Raw genomic sequence first — 24713 nt, forward strand, 5'->3', positions numbered from 1 at the left:
TTCGTCGCTAAAGTTCACGTAGCCAACGTAATTCTATTCCTATTTCCGTCTCTAATGTCATTAGTAACGGAAAAAATAAATTTAAAGACAAAAAAATTTTGTTACAAAAATAATTTTTTCTCGTAGTGTGTTGGATGACTCAGAAGATGACTAGACGTCTCAGGTAGCCAACACGGCCGTTCTGATTACCCTGCATTTTTTAACATGGCCGTTCTTACCCGAAAAAAATGTGGCTCGAGAAGCTATATATCAATATCTCTCTACGGTTATTAGTCGGTTGAAGGGGAAGGTTATAAAAAAACACCAGTGTTAGTCGCATGTGGGTTTTGAGGATATATAGGTTTTATCCTTCTTTTTAATTTAATCTAATTTCAATTATATTTTTTTACAATTAATAAAGTGAATTTTATTAGCTACGAATATGAAAGTGAAACAAATTCATTATTAGGTTTGTCTAGTATGATTTGCATGATCGGTATAGTTTGTATATTATTATATTTGATCGGAGATTTATCCATAATGCAATCGAATAACGATTGCGGATTCTCACTTAGTAAAAAATAAATAAAAAATACTACATTATTATGTTCTTAGTAATGCTTAATTATTACCGAAATTAAAGGGTAAAAAAAAAAAAAAAAAAGTAAATATTCAAATGGTTTGACCTATTCTTACCACAACCAAATTCGTAATTAATATTCTTGTCGGTCAAATTATATTACTATTTTTTTTTGTTTTTCTGTTAAACTTATGCTAATTTATTTATTGTAAATAATTTTATTATTTTTATTTTGATAAATAATAACTAATTGGTCACTATATTTTTTTATCTATCTCACCATCTTTTATTAATCTTTCAATAATTTTTTTATAATACATAGTACAATTTATTTTTTATCTACTCTACTTCATTATTAAAATATTATTCTTTTGAATATTTGTGTCTAACCCGGTCTACATAATTTTAACTCAGAGAGGGTGACATTTGTTACGATACTTTTGTTGTGATTACTTTGTAACTACGAAAGATCATTTTTATTATAGTGGGTCCGAACACCGTTCAGACAACCAAAACATAATAACACACAACTCATAGAACATAAAACCAAATAGAACACATGATTTGTTCACAGTTCAGCTCAACCGTGACCTACCTTTAGGATACTAATCCAGAATTTATTCACTATCCATAAGACACAATGATCAAGCCTTGATCTTCTCCAGCATTATGTGCGCACCGTGTTGAGGCTGAAGTACAAATGCTGACATAGGAGCATGTGTATATGACGGAGAAAGACTGAAACTGTAACGCTGTAATATCATAGTTATGGCCAGTTTAGCTTCTACCGTGGAAAAGTTTTGTCCCAAGCAAATCCGAGGTCCGCTTCCGAATGGCAGATATACCAGCCGGCCTTGCGTAGCATGAGAAACTCCCTTGCTAAACCTCGAGGGGTTGAATTCCATTGCGTCGTCACCCCATATTTTCTTGTCATGATGCAACAAAATGATCGGCATTTGAAGTCTCACCCCGGCCGGTAGACTTAAGTCCCCTAATTTACACTCTTCCGTAGTCATCCGAGTGAGATTGATTACCGGTGGATATAACCTCAAGGTCTCATGTAATATCATCGTTACCTGTATAAATCAAATTAAAATATGAAAAATTACTTCGAACTTATATAGATGCATCACCGGAGAACATTATAAGACAAGCACTAGAAACATGACTTACAATTTTGAGGTGACTTAACTCTTGATAATCGGGTGTTCTTTTTCCAAATAGTTGTAGAACCTCTTCTCTTGCACGAGACTGCCAATCGGTGTGCTTTCCCAATAGAATCATAGTCCAAACGAGCAGTATCGATGTAGTCTCATTCCCAGCAAGGTAAAAATCCTTGCACTCATCAATAATCTCTTCCATGCTCAATCCACACTTATTTCCTCCTATTTCAATTTCCTTGATGTTCGATTCCAGTAGCAAACCCAAAAAATCGTCACCGCAACTCCCACCAGCTTTTAGTAATTTCATTCTTTTGTCGATGATGCTCATCACGGTTGACTCTATTATCCTTTCGAGTTCATGCAGTCTACGATTTTGTTGTGTGGGTAGAAATCTGTAAGAGAATGGAAAAGAGTTATTACAACGGAACAATGGAAACCAATCTAACATTTCAATCCATGCTCGAAATGAGTTACTCTATCCGTCCGGTAAAACTAGAACATTTGGGCTAAGCAAAGAGATTTAAAAAATGAATATTTAATTTTAAAAGTAAAAAGATAGTTGATGGTATTTTAAAAATTTAGTTAGTAATTAATGTGGATGAAAAGATTATATAGTAAAATCAGTGACATTTTTTTGTAAATAAAGTTGATGGGACGTAATATTTAAATGTTATATTTTTTTTTATTTTGCCAAATTTAGTTATAGAGTAAATTTAACAGACAGGCGAAAAAAAAAAAATGAAAATAAATTTAACGTGGACGAAGGTTTTTCATATCACTAAAATGCACTTACATGGATCCGGGGATGTAAACCGAGTTATGAACTTTGAAGAGAAGGCCGAATTTTTCTTCTTGGACTTCAAATATAGCTCTTCCTTCTTCGTAATTACTACCAAAGGCAGTGTGCGAAATCACATCACTTGTAAAAGCTTTAAGATAAGGCCACACATCCAATTCAAATGCCCCTTCATTCGGGATAATCTCATCCCATTTACTCAACAGGTTGGAGCAACAGAAGTGAAACGATGAAACCATGTACTGCAAAAATTAAAGTACGATGCACAAGTTAGGAACAATGAAATCTATCTATCTATCTATCTATCTATATATATATATATATATAGCCAGCCAATAAGATCGAACAATAATACCTTGAGTTTTTCGACATAGAAGGCTGGTACGACCAGCTTTCTATGCTTGGCCCATTTGTCTCCCTCCAACCATCCAGTACCTCTTGCCATACGTTGAGATAAAGGGCTCCTCGGAGGCTTTTGGTAGATGTAATTCTTGGACAAAATCTCTCGGATATGTTCAGGTTCCAAGACAACCACTGAGGGTGTTGATCCAAACCATAGGAAGGTATTCTTGCCTGTGCGTGCAGGGAGTTTTATTTCATTACATACACATCACATTTTAAATATATATACATATATATATATCACCAGAGGCGTAGCCAATGGGCCGAGGTTGTTCGGTCACTAACTATTTTTAATTATGGGTAAATGGTATTTTTAGTTTCACATTTAATTTTCTTTTATCATTTTAGAACGCTAAATGATTTTGTCTTAAAATAGTCTGCAAGTAAAAAAATTTCGTTCGAATAGTCATCCGGTGCCGAATTTGCAATCATGTCTCGCCGGTGATGACTTGACTGAAATGTATACGCTACATTGACGCTACACGTTAGCGGCACCTGAAATTTTATTTATTATTGTTGATGTAATTTTTCAACAAAAATAAAGTAAAATTCAAAGATATAGAAAATATCCTTAAACTTGATTAATTAGTGCCTGAGATTAGGAATCTCTAAACACTGTACGGTATATAAAATAAACTGGAAAATAAAAGACTGAAATTTAAAGTGGTGATCCCCAAATCTGACTTTGCTTTGTTGAAGTTGATTGAAGATGCCTCGCCAAACGATGATTCAAATCCTTAAATATTCCCTGGGAAACCGTACTGAAAACCGTCACCCGAACGGTTACAACGTCTCCTTCTCAACCGTCTTCCAACCTTTCTCATGCTGACACGTGTCCCCAGCAGACCAAAATTCCCTATATTTCGCTCCTTGAGCCGACCACAAACCATCCGCTCTTTTGGCCCGACTTCGTCCTTCGTCCGACCTACTTCTTCGCCCGACCCCACTTGGGCCGACCTCCATATCAACCGCCCCCTGTCTTTGATCAAAGGCCTCCGCGTTTGTCCAACTCCGCCTTCTATCCGATCTACAGTTTACCCGACCTGCGGATATCCTATCTCGACAACTTTTCCGTCTCGAAGACCTCCCGACTTGAAAACCTTCCGATTCATCGTCTTTCCGTCTTGCGGACCTCCCGACCTGAAGACCCTCCGACTTGAGGTCTCTCCGTCTTGCGGACCTCCCGACCGGAAGACCTTCCGACTTGAGGTCTTTCCGTCTTGCGGATCTCCCGACCTGAAGACCGTCCGACTTGAGGTCTTTCATCTTGAGGGCCTCCCGACCTGGAGACCTTCCGACTTGAGGTCTTTCCGTCTTGCGGACCTCCTGACCTGAAGACCTTCCGACTTGAGGTCTTTCCGTCTTGCGGACCTCCCGACCCGAAGACCTTCCGACTTGAGGTCTCTCCGTCTTGCGGACCTCCCGACCGGAGGACCTTCCGACTTGAGGTCTTTCCGTCTTGCGGATCTCCCGACCTGAGAACCTTCCGTCCTGAGGACCTACCGACCTAAAAACCTTCCGTCCTGAGATCTTTCCGTCCTGAGGACCTACCGACCTGAGGTCCTTCCGTCCTGAATTTTCCTTAGAAATAAAGAAATAAATTTATTTTCCTTGATTTCCTCACGGTGTCCTTCAGCCAGTTCAATCAACCCTATTGCCAGGCCCATTCCTCGTTTTACCTTAGGCTTTTAACCTAATTCTAAATTTCGTGCGTAACAACTTGCCCGCCGCCAAGGGACTTTCAAACGCCAATAAATGTTTGGAAGTTCATAAAGCACTACCTTCTTGAAAAACTCCCTTAGCAACTACACCAGTTACAGCAACACTCCTGGTTTACAGAAAACTTCCCACAAATACACGATGACTAAATGAACCTTTAAATAGGTTCGAACCCCATAAATGGGTTCTGAATAATATTTTGTTTCAGGCAGTTTTGTTATCTGAAAAGGCAGGATAATACCTCTTCAGATATTTAGCATTAATAAAATCATGTATTCTTCTCCCTTCATGATTTACAATAATGAAAGCGCCATTCCCAATATCTTTTTGAACAATGTAAGGTCCTTCCCAATTCGGTGACCACTTTCCCAATTGGTCAGTTTTCTTATATGTAGGAAGGATGGTCTTCCAGACTAAATCCCCTTTTTGGAATGTCCTGTGAAGAACTTTCTTTCCGTAACTTCTTGCTCTGATTTCACTCTGTTTCACACTTTGCCCTATTGCATGGAGTCGGTTAACGTCCAAATCTTCTAACTGTTGCATCATAAGTTGTTGGTATTCCTCTGTAAAACCACTATCAGTAAATTCTGTTCGGCCAGATGATACTCGGATTTCGGCTGGTAAAACAGCATCTTGGCCAAACGTGAGTTGGTAAGGTGAGAACCCTGTGGCCGTATTTCTGGTATTCCTATGTGCCCATAAAGCCTGAGACAATAACAAATGCCACTTTCTTGGGTTCCCTTCAACCATCTTCTTTATAATCCCAATAATAATCTTATTTGCTGCTTCCGCCTGTCCATTGGCTTGGGGATAATAAGGTGAAGAATGATGTAATCGAACACCGAATTCTGCCAAGAAACTAGAGAACTTTTCCCCTGTGAAAACCAGGCCTTGGTCGGTTGTTATAGACTGAGGAATACCATACCTGTAAATAATTTGATTCAAAACGAAGTCTATCACTTCTTTCTGATCCACATTTTTCAAAGCGATTGCCTCTACCCATTTGGTAAAGTAGTCAGTCGCAACCAATATGAAACAATGATGTTTTGATGAAGCAGGATGTATTTTCCCAATAATATCCATAGCCCATGATTTAAAAGGCCATGGTTTTGCCAAAAATTGCAATTCGGTTACTGGCAAATGATTTAAGTTTCCATGTCTCTGACATTCCTGGCAGCCTTTTGCAAATTGTATGCAATCCTCAAAAATCTTAGGCCAGAAAAAACCCAAGCGATGAATGGCCCATCTCATATTGAGACCTGCTCGATGAGCTCCACATATCCCACCATGTACTTCTGTCATTACCTCTAGAGCTTCTTTAGACCCCAAACATTTCAAAAGCAGACCTTCAAATGACCTCTTATACAAAATTCCATTTATTAATTGAAAACGTAAAGCTTTCAATCGCGTCGCAACTGAAACATTTGCACCAGGATTCTGTAAATATGTGATAAGCTCTGTTCTCCAATCGGGCACTGTTTCACTGGTATCTTTGTGTCCGACTGTAACTAAGCCGTCGGGCTCCTGCCCGATAGTAACTACGCAGTCGGGCTCCTGTCCATCAGTCTCATGCCCGACCATAACTTCGCAATCGGGCTCATGTGCGAATATCTCCTGCCCGACCGTAACTTCGCAGTCGAGCTCAGATCCGACAGTCTCCTGCCCGACCATTCGATCACATATTGGGTCTGTCTTTTCTTCTATGCCCGACTTGACCTCCGACCACACATCCCCTGGAATTCCTTTACAGGCCCTTTGAGCCAACTCATCAGCACGTTGGTTTTCTTTCCTTGGAATGAACTCAATTATTACTTCTGAAATTTTTGTCAATAACCGACCCACGATGTCCCTGTATTTGCGAAGATGAGGGTAATTGCAAACATATTGATTGTTTACCTGGTTGACCACTAATTGAGAATCCCCTCTTATAATTACAGACTGGACCTTCCTGGCAATTAAAGCCTCCAAACCCAAAATTAAAGCTTCATACTCTGCCGAATTATGGGTCATGGCTTCCAATCTTAGTTGTAAGTTAATCTTTTGACCGTCGGGTCCTTGCAAAAAGACTCCTGCCCCTGATTTGTTTCCAGAGGTAGAACCATCAAAGAACATCACCCATGTTCTGGTACTCATATAATGCACACATCCGACCTGTAGGGTATTCAAATATGATGGACAACCGAATGGTCGGACGCTATCACTATGAGAATACTCGACTTGGGAAAATTCTGCTAAGAAGTCGGCTACTGCTTGTCCCTTGACTGCCCTCAACGGGGAATGTTGAAGATCAAACGGAGCCAATTTGATGGCCCACTTCATGAGTCTGCCCTTCATAGTAGGTCTCTGTAAAATCAATTTGATGAGATCCACCTTTGAAATGACCTCAACTCTTCTGGGCAGCAAGTAATGCTCGAGTTTAGTACAAGCAAAGACTAATGAATAACACATCTTTTCTGGCATAGTGTAATTCAGTTCTGGTCCTGTAAGGGTTTTACTGAGATAGTAGATTGCCCTTTCCTTCCCGTCATCACCATCCTGCGCCAATAAACAACTAACCACTTCATATGTATTTGCCAAATAAAGTTTGAGTGGCCGACCTTGTTTAGGAGGCATCAAGACTGGAGGGTGAACCAATGCCTGCTTGATAGCATCTAAAGCCGTCTGTTGGTCGGGACCCCATTCAAAGGCGATTTTTCCAGCTTTCAACAATTTAGTAATGGGTCTGACCTTGCCAGCAGCATTAGAAATGAAACGCCTCAAATAATTCACCTTACCCAACAAACTTTGGATTTCTTTAACCGTCTTGGGTGGCCGACTATCAAGAATGGCTTTAGCCTTATTGGCATCAATTTCAATTCCTCTCTCATGAACTAAGAATCCTAAAAAGCTCCCGGCTGATATTCCAAAAGCACATTTGGTTGGATTCATCTTCAACTTGTACTTCTTCATTCTTTCAAATGCCTCTTCAAGATTCCTCAAATGTTCATCAAAACTGGAAGATTTAACAATAACATCATCAATATACACTTCCATAGATCTGCCAATTAAATCATGAAAGATTGAATTCATGGCTCTTTGGTAAGTTGCCCCTGCATTCTTTAACCCGAATGGCATGACTGTCCATTCATAAATACCTAAAGCCCCTGGGCATCTGAATGCTGTCTTAGGAATGTCTTCTTCTGCCAAGAATATTTGGTTATAACCTGCATAACCATCCATCAGACTAAGGATTTTATGCCCTGCTGCTGCATCTATCAGCATGTCGGCCATAGGCATCACATATTCGTCCTTAGGGGTAGCTAGGTTCAAATCCCTGAAGTCGATGCATATCCTTATCTTACCATTTTTCTTGACCACTGGCACAATATTAGCCAGCCACTCCGCATAACGGCAAGGTTGAATGAAACCCACTTTGAGAAGTTTTTGGATTTCTTCCTTGATTTGAGGCATCAGATCTGGACTCATTCGCCTTGGAGGTTGTTTGTAAGGTTTACAACCTTCTTTGATGGGCAATCGATGCTCTATTAGACTTCTTGTCAAACCAGGCATCTCTGAATAATCCCATGCTAAACAATCAATGTTGTTTCTAATAACTTCGAGCATCATTGTTTGTTGCTCTTTAGACAAATAACCACTTATCCTGATCACTTTTGGAACCAATTCGGTTCCTAAATTAAACTCCAATAATGGGTCTTGTGATGAAGCTGTTGGTTCTGTTTTTTCTAATAAGTCGGGCCAACGAAATTGTTCATCTTCTTGGAGGTGAACATCCAGAATCTCTTTACTATTTTCTGCTTTATGGAATAACTGTTTTAAATAGAACTTATTAATGAAAGAACTACATACTTCTAAAGTTGTATCTTCCATAACAAACAACTTATACGGAAATGGGTGTGGCTATATCATGAGCCATACAGTGAAGGTGTTCTTTTAATAGAACATCGAGTTCTGGCCAGTGACTTTATAACCCTTGTTTGGGTATTCCCTGGCCATATACAACTGAGACATCGGAGCCAAGTGACTAGAATAAAACACTGACTCTTCCACTTGTTCTGTTACGTCGAATGGGTTGTCATTCGCTTCCATTTTAAAGACCTGATTTCCTTCCCAGAACATTAACTGTTGGTGCAAGGTTGATGGCACACATTGAGAGGCATGAATCCAATCTCGTCCCAGCAAAAGAGAGTATGTAGTATCTGCGTCCACAATAAAGAAAACAGTGGAAATTTTCTTTGGTCCGACCTCAATTGTGGCAACCATCATACCTTCAGGCTTGGTCGGCTGCCCTGTAAAACTTGTCATTTCGAATTCCACAGGGGACAGATCGTGAATTCCTTTCCCTAGCTTCTTGAGAGTCTTCAATGGCATAACATTAAAGACTGCTCCATTATCCACGAAAACCTTTGTGATTGGTTTCCCACAAATGTGAGCATTAACATACAGCGGTTTCAAATGGGAGTTCGCACCCTCTGGAATAGGAGGAAACACAATTGAAGGTGCTTCCGACTGAGGCTCAGAATCTGTAATCTTTGCCAACTCTGTTTCCTCTAATTCGTCATCTGCCAAGAATGCCCATAAAGGTTCGTCCATAGTATCATCCACCAGACTCGCCCACGTCGGTTCATCACTCATCTGGTTAATCTCTGTCATTCGACAAGGGATTCGTGGTCCCAGACGAGATTTAACAGATCTTGAATTTTCCTCTGTAGGCACCACTTCTTCCTTCGTCTCATTTCGAGATTGAACCGTCAAAGATTCAATACGAAATTCTTCCAGAGATGGATTGATGTTGATCCGTTCACAATGTTGGCATCTAAAACCTTTAATTATTTCATCTGCCATTCCTTTACCTTTCCCCTGTCCCGACGAACTTCTTTTGGTATAGTCGGAAGCTCCTAATCCGTCCTTCGGTTGCTTTCCTGACCAGACCCGACTGGACCGACTTATTGGAGACTGAATGGCCGCTCCCTGCTCGTCGGTCGTTTGTTCTGTAAAGACTCTAATGGACTGATCTCCTGTCAAGTGGTCGGCTGCATTTTGTTCGTCGGTTCTTTGTTGTACTGCAGGAACTCGTTTCCCATACTTTGCAGCATACCTGCGTTTGGCATTGCGAATCTGTGTACGATTCATACCTGGGAAACGAGGATCTATATCAACGGGTAAAGGCTTTTTATTTCGAGCCCAATCGTTCCCGACTGAACCCGTTTTTCTGGTCGGGTGGTCTCGCACTAAAACCTTTTCCTTCACTTCCACATTAAAAGAACCGTCTGGACGGTCCCATTTTTCAGCGACTGGCCTTTCAACAACTTTGAGTCGTTCTTCCGGTCGGCTGCTGTTTGGCTGATTCCCTTTCTTTTTTCTGGGACTTGCCTGAGTTTGCTCCCCTGTTTGTCCACTATTGACCGAACTTTTCCCTGTTTCCGAACTTGGTTGGATGTCAACCATTGCAGTTGTTACTTTCGGAAATGGTTGCTGGTCTACACCTAAAGTGATGTATTTGAGCCGACCTGTCTTGATGGCCTTTTGAATTTCCTTCCTAAAATGAGTACACTGACTTGTAGTGTGTGTGAAAGAATTATGCCACTTACAATATGGTCTCCCTTTGATTTCTTCTTTAGTGGCAAGTCTTTGGCCCTTTGGAATACGGATCTGCCCATCAGTCAGTAGGATATCAAAGATTTCATCAGCTTTCGAACTATCAAAGGTCGGTTGCTCCTTTCCTTCAGATCCTGGTACTGGCTTCAATTTAGGACATACATACGGTTTTCCAGAAATGATTTCGGCTGCCATCTCTTCTGACTGATTAAAATCAAAGTCGCATGTTTCTGTTCCCATACTCGCCATATGTTGGCCTCTATTACGCCTGTTATGCTGATCTTCCTCTCTGAACAAAGACTCTAGACGTCCTGCCTTGGATGCAAGACTTGCCAAATCCTCAACATCCAGGGCAGTGAGTGCCTTTCTTAAACGATTATGCATATTCCGGACCACTAAATTGGTCATCTCTTTCTCACTGATTACCGTAGGACATCGTCCCTTCATCAATCGTACCCTTTCTATAAACTGTGAAGCAGTTTCTTCTGGATACTGTCTCAATTCAAGTAAATCAGTTAAAGACACAACTGGTAAAGGATTGAAGAATCTAGCGTGAAATGCCATCTCCAGTCCTTCCCATGTCTGAATTTGTCCAGGAGGTAGACTTACAAACCATGAAAACGCCGTTCTGGTAAGAGACAAACCAAACAACTGTAATTTATAAAAAGGGTTATTGCCAACTTCTCCTAATTGTGCTGTGAACCGACCAACATGTTCTATGGTGGAAGATCCGTCCTCCCCTGAGAATGCATGAAAGTCGGGTGGTCGAAAATTCCTTGGGAGAGGGTGTTCATGAATGATCCTTTCTGGGAAAGGTCTTTGATATGCAGGGCGGTTAGCCATCTGAGGAGTTAATCCATACTGATCCCTTAATATATATGCAATCTCATCAGGATCTACATGAAAGCGTTGATGATCAGGAACCTGGAACGGATCCTGCACAGGAATATGAATCGGATCATGTATATATCCTTCAGGCCTGTCCTCCCTTGTATTGTTCGGCTGCGAATTGGTAACCCTTGGTCCCAGTGGAACATTGTTGGGAAAAGTCAAAGGAGTTTTTCCCCGATCCATTCGGTTGGGATTTGTGGCACTTGGGAATGTACTATCCACGAATGATGGCCCTGCGAAATTTGCCTGTGGTCTGGACGGTGACACTCCTGGTGGCGTTTGAGTGGATTGAAGACTAACCCTTGACAATGCTTGATCTATCATGTTCTGCAACTGACTCTGTTGCTCACGCAACATGTTCGTTTGTTGCTCACGCAACATATTCTGCATAACTAAGGTATGCTGGTTGTTCATTTGTTGAACATAAGACCACCAATCAGTTGGTGGTTGTGGGATGTCCCCGGCATTTGGCACAATGGGTGGTGGAACGGATTCTCCCACCGGTGTCGAAGATGCTTGCGGTTGTGACCCTGCCATAACCCTTCCGATGATTCGGCCGGATCTAAGACGTATGAAATTATCGCCGGAATTGGGATGAGCAATTTTGTCTTGCTCCCACTGTGGTCGCCAATTTGTTGATGTAATTTTTCAACAAAAATAAAGTAAAATTCAAAGATATAGAAAATATCCTTAAACTTGATTAATTAGTGCCTGAGATTAGGAATCTCTAAACACTGTACGGTATATAAAATAAACTGGAAAATAAAAGACTGAAATTTAAAGTGGTGATCCCCAAATCTGACTTTGCTTTGTTGAAGTTGATTGAAGATGCCTCGCCAAACGATGATTCAAATCCTTAAATATTCCCTGGGAAACCGTACTGAAAACCGTCACCCGAACGGTTACAACGTCTCCTTCTCAACCGTCTTCCAACCTTTCTCATGCTGACACGTGTCCCCAGCAGACCAAAATTCCCTATATTTCGCTCCTTGAGCCGACCACAAACCATCCGCTCTTTTGGCCCGACTTCGTCCTTCGTCCGACCTACTTCTTCGCCCGACCCCACTTGGGCCGACCTCCATATCAACCGCCCCCTGTCTTTGATCAAAGGCCTCCGCGTTTGTCCAACTCCGCCTTCTATCCGATCTACAGTTTACCCGACCTGCGGATATCCTATCTCGACAACTTTTCCGTCTCGAAGACCTCCCGACTTGAAAACCTTCCGATTCATCGTCTTTCCGTCTTGCGGACCTCCCGACCTGAAGACCCTCCGACTTGAGGTCTCTCCGTCTTGCGGACCTCCCGACCGGAAGACCTTCCGACTTGAGGTCTTTCCGTCTTGCGGATCTCCCGACCTGAAGACCGTCCGACTTGAGGTCTTTCATCTTGAGGGCCTCCCGACCTGGAGACCTTCCGACTTGAGGTCTTTCCGTCTTGCGGACCTCCTGACCTGAAGACCTTCCGACTTGAGGTCTTTCCGTCTTGCGGACCTCCCGACCCGAAGACCTTCCGACTTGAGGTCTCTCCGTCTTGCGGACCTCCCGACCGGAGGACCTTCCGACTTGAGGTCTTTCCGTCTTGCGGATCTCCCGACCTGAGAACCTTCCGTCCTGAGGACCTACCGACCTAAAAACCTTCCGTCCTGAGATCTTTCCGTCCTGAGGACCTACCGACCTGAGGTCCTTCCGTCCTGAATTTTCCTTAGAAATAAAGAAATAAATTTATTTTCCTTGATTTCCTCACGGTGTCCTTCAGCCAGTTCAATCAACCCTATTGCCAGGCCCATTCCTCGTTTTACCTTAGGCTTTTAACCTAATTCTAAATTTCGTGCGTAACAATTATAAAAAAAATTCAACGGAAAAAAAATATATTGATATTTGTGAAAGTATAAAAATTTGACTACAAAAATGACTGAAATTTATTAACAATTTATTAATCAAATTTACAATTTCGATTTTAAACAAAAAATAAATAAATAAAAATTTTTAAGTGTCGTTGACATTTCAGCCACGTCAACGCCATGTCAGCAACAGTGAGACATGGTGGCAAATCCAACACTGGATGAGTATTTCAGTGAAAATAATCTATTTGCGAGTTTTGAGACATAGTCTATTTAGGAGCTGTTTGTTTTAAGGATTTGGTAGGATTTTATGGGATTTGGACATGAAATCCATCTTTGGTTCAAAAAAATATAATAGAATTTAAAATGATAGAATTTAAAAACATGGTCCAAAATCCTACAAACGAGGAATTTATTAGTAATGGGTACCCCTGTTACTTTTAAATCCCATTCCATGGGATTTTAAATTTTACTTTTATATCCTTATATAAAAAAATATATTATATATTATAAATATATTTATATAAAATTAAATATAATAATTACAAAATTAATTTTTATTTGAATTATATATTAAATTAAATTAATATTATTTTTTATGGTACAATATTTTTTAAATAAATTAATGAATTCATTGTTTTAAATTGTTATTTATTATAAATTTTATTTAAATTATAAAATTATCAGGATGACAATAAGTCGGATTCAGCCGGAACTGAGATCCGTCCCGAATATATATATTGGTAAACTTTAGATCCAAATTGGATCTGATTATACCAGATTCAGCCGAAACTATACCCGGTAAAATCCGATGGATCTAACAAATCTAATTTTTTTTACGATTATTAAATTTTAATTTAAAATTACACATGTACCGATCCGATATATATATATTATTTATGTATTTTATGAAAAAAATATTATAATAAAATAATAAATAAATTAAACTTAAAAAAATATTTTTAATATAATTATATTGTTAGAAATTATTTTTTCATATGTATAGTCGATATATTATTAATATTATAAATCGAGTCTAGGTGCGGGTATGGTCCGCTTAGACCCTAGACCCGATTCGGACCCGATTAGAATACCCATAATATGACGCGAATCAAGATCTAATACTCAAATAATTGGACTCAACTTCCAATAAATAGGTCGGGTTCGAGTCGGGTTTCGAGTTTACGATAACCTATTGTAATTCCTATAAAATTATTAATACATTTTCAATTCATATATATTATAAATTAGATGTTTAATTTATCAAAATAAATACTCTCCCGTCCCAGATACCGTGTCTGCTACACTGTAGACACGGTATTTTAAGAGGGGTGTAATTAGTAGATAATTAAGAATATATTAGTGAAAATAATTATCATATAATATAAATAATTATAAATTAAGATTAAGACATTTAATTAAAATTTAAAAAAAAATAAAGTTAAAAAATTTAAAATGAGATTAAAGTGTGTAATCATTTTCCAAAAAAGGAAAGTGACATAGTATGTGGGATGGACAGAAACGGCAACGTGGACATCGTATCTGGGACGGAGAGAGTAAAATTCATAGGGGGACAATTATGTCATTTAGAATATAAAAAATCAAAATCTTTTCACTCATATAAAAAAACAAACAAGACGTAAGAAATATAAATCCCACGTAATTTTACCAACCAAACATATGATAGGATTCCAAATCATAAATATAATAAATCCCATTACGTATAAATCCTGCTGTGAAATCTCAATCCCACAAAAAAAATTCATGAACCAAACAGCCCCTAGAATACTAAAATGGTAGAATGAAGAGCAGTTTATCCTTAATTTTGTTTTCTTACATGTATTAATATTTTGTATTATAGATATATTTTTAAAACTTGAGTAATAATTATAAGGTTTTGAATATTAGACTAGGAACCGGATCCGAACCAAACCGGATCCCGAACCAAACCGGATCCGACAAGTCTGGATCCGGGCAACATATCTTTAGCTCCATCGGATCTGGTTCTGGATCCGAAAACTGTAATGAGAGATCGGAACTAGACCAGATCCGTTGACAATCTTTATGTTTATAATTTAACTAAAAATTAAAAGTCTTTTAATTTTAATTTATAATTACTTTCGAACTGATAGTTCCTGGCTCTGCGACTCTATGTCACAGCACATTATAACCTAGATTTGAATTCGTCAGTTCAGTGTGCTTGTATATATGGTTAGAATAGAAACAATTACTTAAAATGTTGTACTATAACTGAAGATATATAATTATAACAATAGTAAGTGGTATGGACCGTATTTGGCGATAGATTGAAAAGGAGCTGGAGCGAGTCTGGGCGCAATATCGTGAGAGAAACCAGTCATGGGCTCTGACTGGGCTTCTTTGAGCAACCTGGCCATATCCTTAAGGTCTCCGAAGAGAATCCTGTAAGAGTTTCCCTTCAAACCCTGCTTCCTCAGGCACTTCTCCATCCTTTTAGGCCAAAGCCACAGAGAGTTGAACACTTTCCAACCATAGTAAAAAGCAACAGCAACGGAAAATATTAAGACCATCAACCCCAAAAGCTCCATCTCCAGAAACACAAGCACAATAATCACTCCCAAGAGTTGAATTGTATTTGTGTCTTCCCATCATCCTTCAATACGTGGTTTATCTATATTGTGGAGAGATGGACTTACTTGGCCCCCCACATTCACTTCATAGGGCCCACATTTTATAAAAAATCTTTATTACTATTATTTTTATTTTTTATTTTTTTATAACGTGGGAATCCGAAGCCGCTACTTGTACGGACTGGATAAACCTAAATCTAATACTCTGTAAATTAGGCTTGATAAGACAAGTTACACTCGGCGAACCCGAACCACGTGTGGTAGGTGGATTTGGAGACATCTGGGTTATATATATATATATATATATATATTATTTTATAACGTGGGAACCCGCAGTTACTACCTGAAAGTGCGCACTGGATGAACCCTCGGTCGAACCTAATATTCTGCAAACTAGGTCCGACAGGCAAGTCACACTAGCCGAGCCATATGTGAGGCGTCAGGTAGCATCAGTAGTAGATTTTTTGTATTGATTTTTATTTTTAAATCTAAAGTAGATATTTTGTTTTGTTTTGATATTGAATTATTAAAGAGTTGATAAAAAAATAATGGGTTAAATTAAAAAAATAATGAAAAAATTAATTATTATTTCACTGTAAAAAAATATTATATTTGTAACGGAATTATGTATTTATAGTTCACGTAGCTAACTTAATTTAATCCTTAATTTCGTCTCTAATGTCATTTGTAATGGAAAAAAAATGAGTTTAGGGACGAAAAAAATTGTTACAAAAATAATATTTTCTTATAGAGTTTATTAAAATAAATACTTCCTCCGTCTGCCTTGGTTGGGACATGAGCACGGAACCTGTAGCTTCTCTTTTTCCATTGCCCTCATCGAATCACCATATTGCGTCTATCGAGTAGGTGATTCTGGATTACATTTATCTTTTACGTCATTGTACTTAACATTAAAAATATTTTTATATCTATATAATTTTTTTTACAAATTTCCTTCTATTAGTATTATAAGACCTAATGGAAATATTTCTGTAAATTTTTAAATTTGTACTACGTTTTGATATAATAATTAATATTTAAAGATCAACGGGTAAAAAGTAAATGAAATTCTTGAAGTGTGACGGGAGATAATATAATTAAACAATGAGTAGATAAAATTTTATAATTAATGTATAAATTTAATAGATAAAAATAAAACAAATTAACATAATGACCGGAGAGAGTATATATTTTAACTACACTAAATAATTAAAAAAGATTAATATAATTTGTAAACATTTATTATAAAAATATATTTACATTAGCTATGCCATTTTTAATAATTTTGATAGTTTTAAATCAACTCAACTTTATCACATTCATATATTTCTTTTCTAACATGAAATCAAATTATTTCTATTTACATATTAATCCAATCCAAAGTTGCTTTTAACTTTATTTGGTTTTATATCATCAGTTCATTTTCAATCTCATTAATTTAAAACACTCTTTTTATTTCAACTAATATGATTCTTTTATTCATTTTCGTATATACTAATCAAAAGTATTATTTTTTATTAATTTAAAAATAATTAATATATATTAAAATATTTTTAACTTTTACAAAAGAATTCTTTTTTATATATATATATAATTACAAAGAGACAAATATTAAAATCATATTTACAAAATTCCATTAAATAATAAAATACTATTTTTTTTATTAATTTACTTAAAAAAAAAAAGAAAAAAGCATGCATTAAGTTGAAATAATTTATAAATAATAAATTTCTGATATAATATTTTCAATAATTAATAATTTATTTATATAGTTAATATCTTGAATAAAAAATAAGTTTTAAAATTTATACTAAGATATAAAATATTAAAATTTGAAATATAAATTACAGGTATGATTTTTTATTTTTGTTGTCATTGTAGTAATGTTAATTGGCCGAGTAAAAATAAATTTGAAGCCATAATTAAATAGAGTGTATGTTTTTTTGTATAATATTTTAAATAAAAAATAAATTTGAAATTAAGTATTTTAAATTTTTTTAATAAATAGTATAAAATATAAAAAGAAAAAGGATCGTATACTTTAAATTTAAAATAATATTAATTAAACATATTAGACCTTAATCTGATTCCTTTAATTAAATGGGTTAAATAGATTTGACCTAATTATTAATTTGGTCGAAAATCTCAACCCAAATCCAACTATTTCAGGTCAGGTTCGGATCAGATTATCCGATCTGGTTAATTTTTGCCAGCCCTACATATTATAATTATAAACATAAAATACACATTTTTATTGTACATAGAATATATTATATGTAATAAAAATATATAATATTTGTATATTCTATTTGTACTGCTTTATAAAATCAAACAATTTAAAATCCTTCCATAGCTTCGCGTACATTACAATTTGTGATATCAACGGGGCGGGTCCGGGACGAGTTCTGCAGGCCTCGAGACCCACTCCGCTAGAAAATATTAGGCCCTGAGGCCTGCCCGCCCCGCTTCCACCCGGTCCCAGGATCCGCCCGCCTCCGAATCCGGAGGGTTCGGGGCCAACTCGGCAAATCCGTTTTTTTTTTTAAATATATAATAATAAATATTTTTAACAATAGAATACTAAAACAAATAGCATTAAAAGCACCCAAAATAAATAAATTTAAAAACAATCAAATATTGATCCATAAAAATAAGATAAAAGTATATAAACACACATCGAGAATTCTTTGCAGATAAAGAGATGTCAAAGGGCTCTCTCCCCAGCCTGCTATATATCCTTTTTTCAACCCAGGCTGCTAAAGAGCTGATCAATACAAATATAAGAATTTAAAACATCAAATAGTTAATTCTAACATTCTTCAACATCAAAGTCTTCATCTTCATCTAGCATTGCAGTAGGACAACTTTTTGATCAAATGGTCGATCCACTAGTACTGTTGAGATATTTTAGATATTCAATTTTAGATTTAGTAGATATATATCTAAATTTAATTTTATTCATAGATTAGATTACTTAGATTTGAGTCTATCGAGTCTATTTTGTATTGCCTATATATAGGCTTAATCAATAAGACAATCTCATTATTTTTCTCCAAAATTTCTAACAAGTACCTAATTAAAAAAAATATATATGTATTATTATATTATATTATTCAAGTAAAAAAATTAAAATGTTAAAAAAATATCCGGGTTCGGGTCCGGGTCCGGATTGGGGCGGATTTTTAGTAAAACCAGTAACCCGCCCCGAATCCGGCTGGGTTTAAAATTTCAAATCCACAACTCGCTCCGAAACATATTATTTAGACCCGAACCCGCCCCATTAAGAGCGGGTCCGGGACTAACCCACCCCATTTGACATCCCTAGTTACAATGAATGCCCAATGTAGACCTGTCAAAATGGGTTAGTGGGGCGGATTGGCCCACAACCCACCATAAGCCGCAAAGAACCAGGTTGTTTGTAGCCAACCTGCGGCGGGACGGATCAAACTTTCTTCAACCCACCAATGGGTGGCGAACTAAGCGGGTTAGCCCACGGACTTTTTAAAAATATTAATATTGTAAATATTTTCGTAATTAATATTTAAAAATAGTTAAAATATTATTATTGTAAAATTTAAATAATAAATATTTTAAAATAATAACAAATATAAAAAAATCTCAATTCTAAATATTATTAGTTAGTGTATTTTAAAAAAATTAATTATAAGAAATATTTTACAAATAAATCATAATTAATTTTATGAATCTGTAGATTCTAGAATAAAAAAATATTATAAAATAATAAAATGGACAACAGACAAAAACAAATGATGAAAAATTGAAATAAATAAGAGTGACATTGATAATAGAGCTATAAAATAAAAACAACTTGTAAACAATATTGATTAATTTATTTAAGCTAATTTTATTCGTCTAAAAAAAATATATATTTTTTAATAGATTAAAAATAATAATATGTTATTTATTAAATAAAATGTACAAGATAATTTTGATTTTTTTTTTTCTCTTTGTACGTTATTTATAAATTAATTTATTTATAATGGTATATTTGTAATTTATATAAAATTTAAATATATTCTGATATTAATATTTGATTACTTTTATTATAATTTTTTAATGTGATAGTAAAAAATTATTAAAATAAATTATATTTAGTTGATACAAGTGAGTACTAATTATTATATTTATTTGGTCTGCAAGCTAACTCGCCCCACTGCGGGCTAATCCACTCTCAACCCACGGCCCACATGGATTGGCCCATTTAGACACGTATTTTAATGAACTTATAAAAATCACAATTCAATCATCTTAAAAAGTAAGGCGGGATGGCCAACCCGACGGATTCAAACTCATTTTGACGGCTCCAGCCCAATGCAGACAACGTGAGGCAGGACGTATTTGGTAAAATACTTGGACAAGAATCATTTGAAGTAAAATAAAATTTTGATTGTATATCACTCATTTCGTTTGAGCTAATTATCCAATAATATTTATACACAAAAACTAAAAGATAATAATACTTCAATGTATAAATGAAATAAATAAAAAATAAAATAGAGTATTATAAAAAATTTATTAAATATTTAATAATATAGTGGTGGGTCGAAAAAAAAAAAAAAAAAAAAATCTATCTGTCCAACTCAATTGACAAGTTTTATATTTTTGTCTTACTGTAACAATTAACATCTTTTTATTTTTGGTAAAAGTGATTAAGACGTATTTGACAATTAGCTGATAGTTGTTAGCTGTTAGTTGATTCAATTAGCTGATAGCTGATTCAATTAGCTAGTTTGACTAACTGATTCGATTGGCTGTTTGTATTAAAATATTTGGTAAAACAACTGTTTGATATTAGCTGTTTATACGTAAAATGACAATTGATGACATTTTTATTTTATTTTTGTTTCTAATATATTCAATTATGTTCTTTTGAATTTAGAATGTTTAATATTTTTTGTTATTAGTCATTGAAAGTTGTAAAAGTGTTATAAAATTCTTTATTTTTTATTACAGTTAAATTTTAAAAAATAATATATTTTTATTAAAATATATAAATAGTTTTTTCTATTGAAAATAATGTAAAATATAAAATAATAAATTTTTTGTGTATATATTTATTATGTTAGTTATCTATTAGTTTATTATATTTATAATTTTCAATAAATTTAATTTATTTAATTTATTTTTAATACAAAATTTTATATAATGTAATTTTAATATAAAAATAAATTCTTAATATTTATATTTTCTATTTTATGTTGATTTTAATAAATTTATATACTTTACAATTAAAACAATTTTTATATAAAAATTAATTATTTTAAATTTATAAAAGTAAAACCATAATATAATAAAATATTCTAATATAATTAATAAATAATCAAAATGTATTTATTTGTGTAAAATGCATAATAAATTTTTAAGGGCATATAAGGAATAAAAAAATTTTTACAGAGAAAATTATTTCAAAACACTGGGTAAGTTAGCTTTTCAGAAATTAGCTTTTTGCCAAACACCTAAATTAGTTTTTTAACTGATCAAACAACTAAAAACTGTTCAATAAGCTAAAAGTTCTTCAAAAAGTTATTTGCCAAACAACCCATAAATCAATACATACTTAACAAATATAAACCAACTTAATTAACCATATAATATATAATATCATAAATCTCATTCAACACTCCTTTATTTCTATCTCTCTCCTAAAAAACAAATATTTGTATCTACTTTTAAAACTTCATCTCTTTTATAAAATTAATTTATGTTAATTAGAAATAAATAAATATTTTTTTTATTTACTTGTATTATAGAAAATTTTATTGTCTACAACATAATATCCATATTACATATATTTTTTATTGCGATATAATAAAATATTTAAATATATATTCTAATTCTTTTAATCATATATACATTAAATTTATTTTAAAACTACAAATATTATAATTTACATAAAAAAATAATATCATGATTCACTATTATTAACTAATTAAACATCATTCTTTTAAATATCGTATCACTAATAAAATGTGTCAATTTTGACGGAACAGAGAAAGTATGTAGTAGCAAATTAATTATTATTTGTTACAATGTAAGTAATGTAAATAAGTATGTTATGTGCTAATATGTATATACTATGTAATACTCCCTCCGTCCACAAAAAAAGTATACAATTACTTTTGGCGCGGTGTTTAAGAAATAATAGTATTTTAATTATAGTGGATAGTTAAAAGTAGTGTAATGATATTTTTGTCCTTGCTTTTTGGTGTAAAAGTAATTATGTGATGTAAAATAGGGGTATTTGTGAAAAAAAAGTAAGATATTTAATGAAATGTTTACTTTGTAATTGGACGTCCCAAAATATAAACATGTTTACTTTCTAGCCGGACGGAGAGAGTATTATATCATATGTGGTTCGCTCATATAATTTATTTATATTATGTTAATATAAAAATGATGTATTATACGTAGTAATATTATGTATTGTATATTAGTGGAGAATATGTAGTAATTTTAGATTTATAATTATTTAATTTGATGCTCTGAAAAATGATAATAACAATAATGAAATATAGGTAAAGTCATTTACTAAAAGTGATGGAAATTCAAACAAAAGAAATCTTCTACACATATTTTGAAGTTAATTTTGACACTACTGTCCATCACAATATTTGGTTTTTTTTTTTTTTAAAAAAAAAATATATTGCATTTAAACATATTTTTTACTTAAAACATTATATTCATTTTGTCCTAATGCAAGTATTCTTTTTCTCAGTTCCATTCAAAAGTATATATTTTTATTTTAATAAAAATAATCATAAACTAATACAAAAATATTTTTAAATTTTATTTAAATTATAAATATACTAGTATTATATATACAATTACATTATACATAAAATTAAATGTCAAAACCTTTTTCAAACTTTCACTTTTAATTAAATATTATTATTTTTTAATTTACTATAAAACTTTAAAAGATTACATCCGAGTGGAACAGAGGGGATATTAATAATTATAAAGCATCAAATTTCATATATATTACTCCCTCCGTCCCGGAATTAAATATTCATTTGCTTTTTGCACGTAGTTTAAAAATATTAATATTATATTGGAATATAGTAGGAATAAAATAAAAATAACTAAAATAACCTTATTAGTACGTGTGATATAAAGGTAATGATATTTGTATAATATATTGTAAGTTATAAAGGTATTTGTAATGTTAGGTAGATAATATAGTTACTAAAAAAAGAAATTAATATTTTATTATAAGACGAACTAAAATAAAAAAATTGATAATTTGTTATGGGACGGATGGAGTATATTAAACCTATTTTTCATTCAACTTTGTATTCTCAATACTTTTTAATTTTTAAAATATTTTTACGACATATTTAATATACTTCATTTTTATTAAAACTTATATCTTGTTTTTTTTTCTTATTTAAAAATATTTTTGTTTTTTTATAGGAAAAAGCATAATACTTTCTTTTTTTTTTATTATTACAAGAGAACTAAATTTTTATTTTTATTTATGTTTTAAAAAAATTGTATTCAATTAAATAGATATAATTTTATATGATGAAGGAATTTTTTAAATAAAAAATATTTTTAATATTATGTGGTTAATAAAATATCACGTGCCCTCTTTACCAAACCCTGCTAGGCCATAAATCTGATGTCCTTTCTAGCAAAATTTGGACCATTGAATTGTCATAACATGTGGAACGCCAGAGTCCACATCTTCGCAATTGAGATATCCATTGAGATTTCCACTACTTTTTGTTATATATGTCACTTTTTATTTCTGCCATGTCAGCGAAGACAGTTTCTTCTATTTTATATTCGTAATAAAAATACTTATTTTAATTTTTTAATAATTTGACGAAACAGAATCTGCTTGTTAATGCTAAATTATTCGAAGAGTTGTTTTAAATATTGTTTAAATTATATTTATTTTGTTCTATATTATTCAAATTATCTTGTCTTTTATTTTATATTAATATCTTATTATTAATTATTAATGTATAATTAATTATAAACTAAATATATTTATTGTTTAATATAATTTTATATTATTTAATTGTTTTAAAATTTATAATTATATTTTATTTAATAAATTAAATTAAATTTATTAATATTCATTTGTTCAGTAAAATTATATAATATTTGTATTTATATATTTTAAATTTCAAATTAATAAAATATATTCAATATTGATATCATTTTGTAGAATACAAAACATTATGAATTATAAAAATACTACAAAATTTAAATATAACAATAAATTCAATATAAATTATAAAAACAAAACATATATAATATATATTACATATATACATATATTATATCTTATAAATACGAGTTTGTACGGATCTGCCACTTGAAAAGTCTATCTTGCCCCTTATTTAAAAAATGACAATTTAGCCTTTAATCTACCTTTGTACTGGCTTGAAAAGACGTTTTGGAACCGTCGTCAGCAACCGCCGTCAACCGCCCAAGACGAAACGTTTTGGAACTCTGGTCGGTTACATCAACCGCCTTGCCAAACGCCTCCACCAGTTCCAGAACTCAAATAGCCCACCCAACCAATCCAGAGACCAATCGGTAGACCAAAAGACTCCTTGGCCGCACCCACCAAGCGACCTGTCTATCCGCCTGCGGACCAGCTGACTTGCCTATGCGATCGCAGACCAGCCGACCTACTTTATCCGACCGCAGACCATCAGAAATGTCTGTCCGACCTTCTGACCATCAGACCTGTCTGTCTGAACGCTAACCATCCGACCGAGGACCTTCCGACTTGCCTATCCGACCGCTAACCAACCGACCTGATCATCCGACCGAGGACCAATCGACCAGACCAACCGACCGAGGACCTTCCAACCTGCCTATCCGACCGCTAACCAACCTACCTGACCATCCGACCAACCAACCTGACCAACCGACCTGAGCGCAAATTTTTCTCCTTTTCCACCCGACTTCGTGTCTAACTTCCTTTAAAATCCTACTATCCTTATTATTATTATTATTAATTATTTGTGCGTAACAATTATCAAAGTTGAAATATCATTGCTATTTTTGACATTTCAAAACTCATAAAGAGATGCAGGGTCACCCTTCTTATCTCAGTCTACCCGCCTGCGGACCAGCTGACTTGCCTATCCGACTGCAA

The 24713-nt window shown here is 34.2% G+C and overlaps 1 protein-coding gene across 2 annotated transcripts in view; it reads right to left on the reverse strand.

Annotated features, from left to right (window-relative positions):
• Nucleotides 1-1076: 1076 nt before the first annotated feature.
• LOC127266076 (cytochrome P450 CYP72A219-like) overlaps nt 1077-24713 on the reverse strand; it is a 28869-nt gene continuing 5232 nt past the window's right edge. The window contains exons 2-6 of one of the 2 annotated variants that reach the window (XM_051296191.1): nt 15256-15434; nt 2874-3091; nt 2516-2760; nt 1733-2114; nt 1077-1635 (exon numbers count right to left, since the gene is read on the reverse strand). In XM_051296191.1, coding sequence (XP_051152148.1) covers nt 1204-1635; nt 1733-2114; nt 2516-2760; nt 2874-3091; nt 15256-15434 — 1456 coding nt within the window. In that variant the 3' untranslated portion in view covers nt 1077-1203. Of the gene's footprint in view, nt 1636-1732; nt 2115-2515; nt 2761-2873; nt 3092-15255; nt 15614-24713 lie in introns of those variants that run through there. The other variant, XM_051296190.1, reaches the window with a different exon arrangement.

Source organism: Andrographis paniculata, unplaced genomic scaffold, assembly GCF_009805555.1.
Source record: "Andrographis paniculata isolate CXL003 unplaced genomic scaffold, ASM980555v1 Contig74END, whole genome shotgun sequence".
In the NCBI taxonomy this organism is placed as follows: domain Eukaryota; kingdom Viridiplantae; phylum Streptophyta; class Magnoliopsida; order Lamiales; family Acanthaceae; genus Andrographis; species Andrographis paniculata.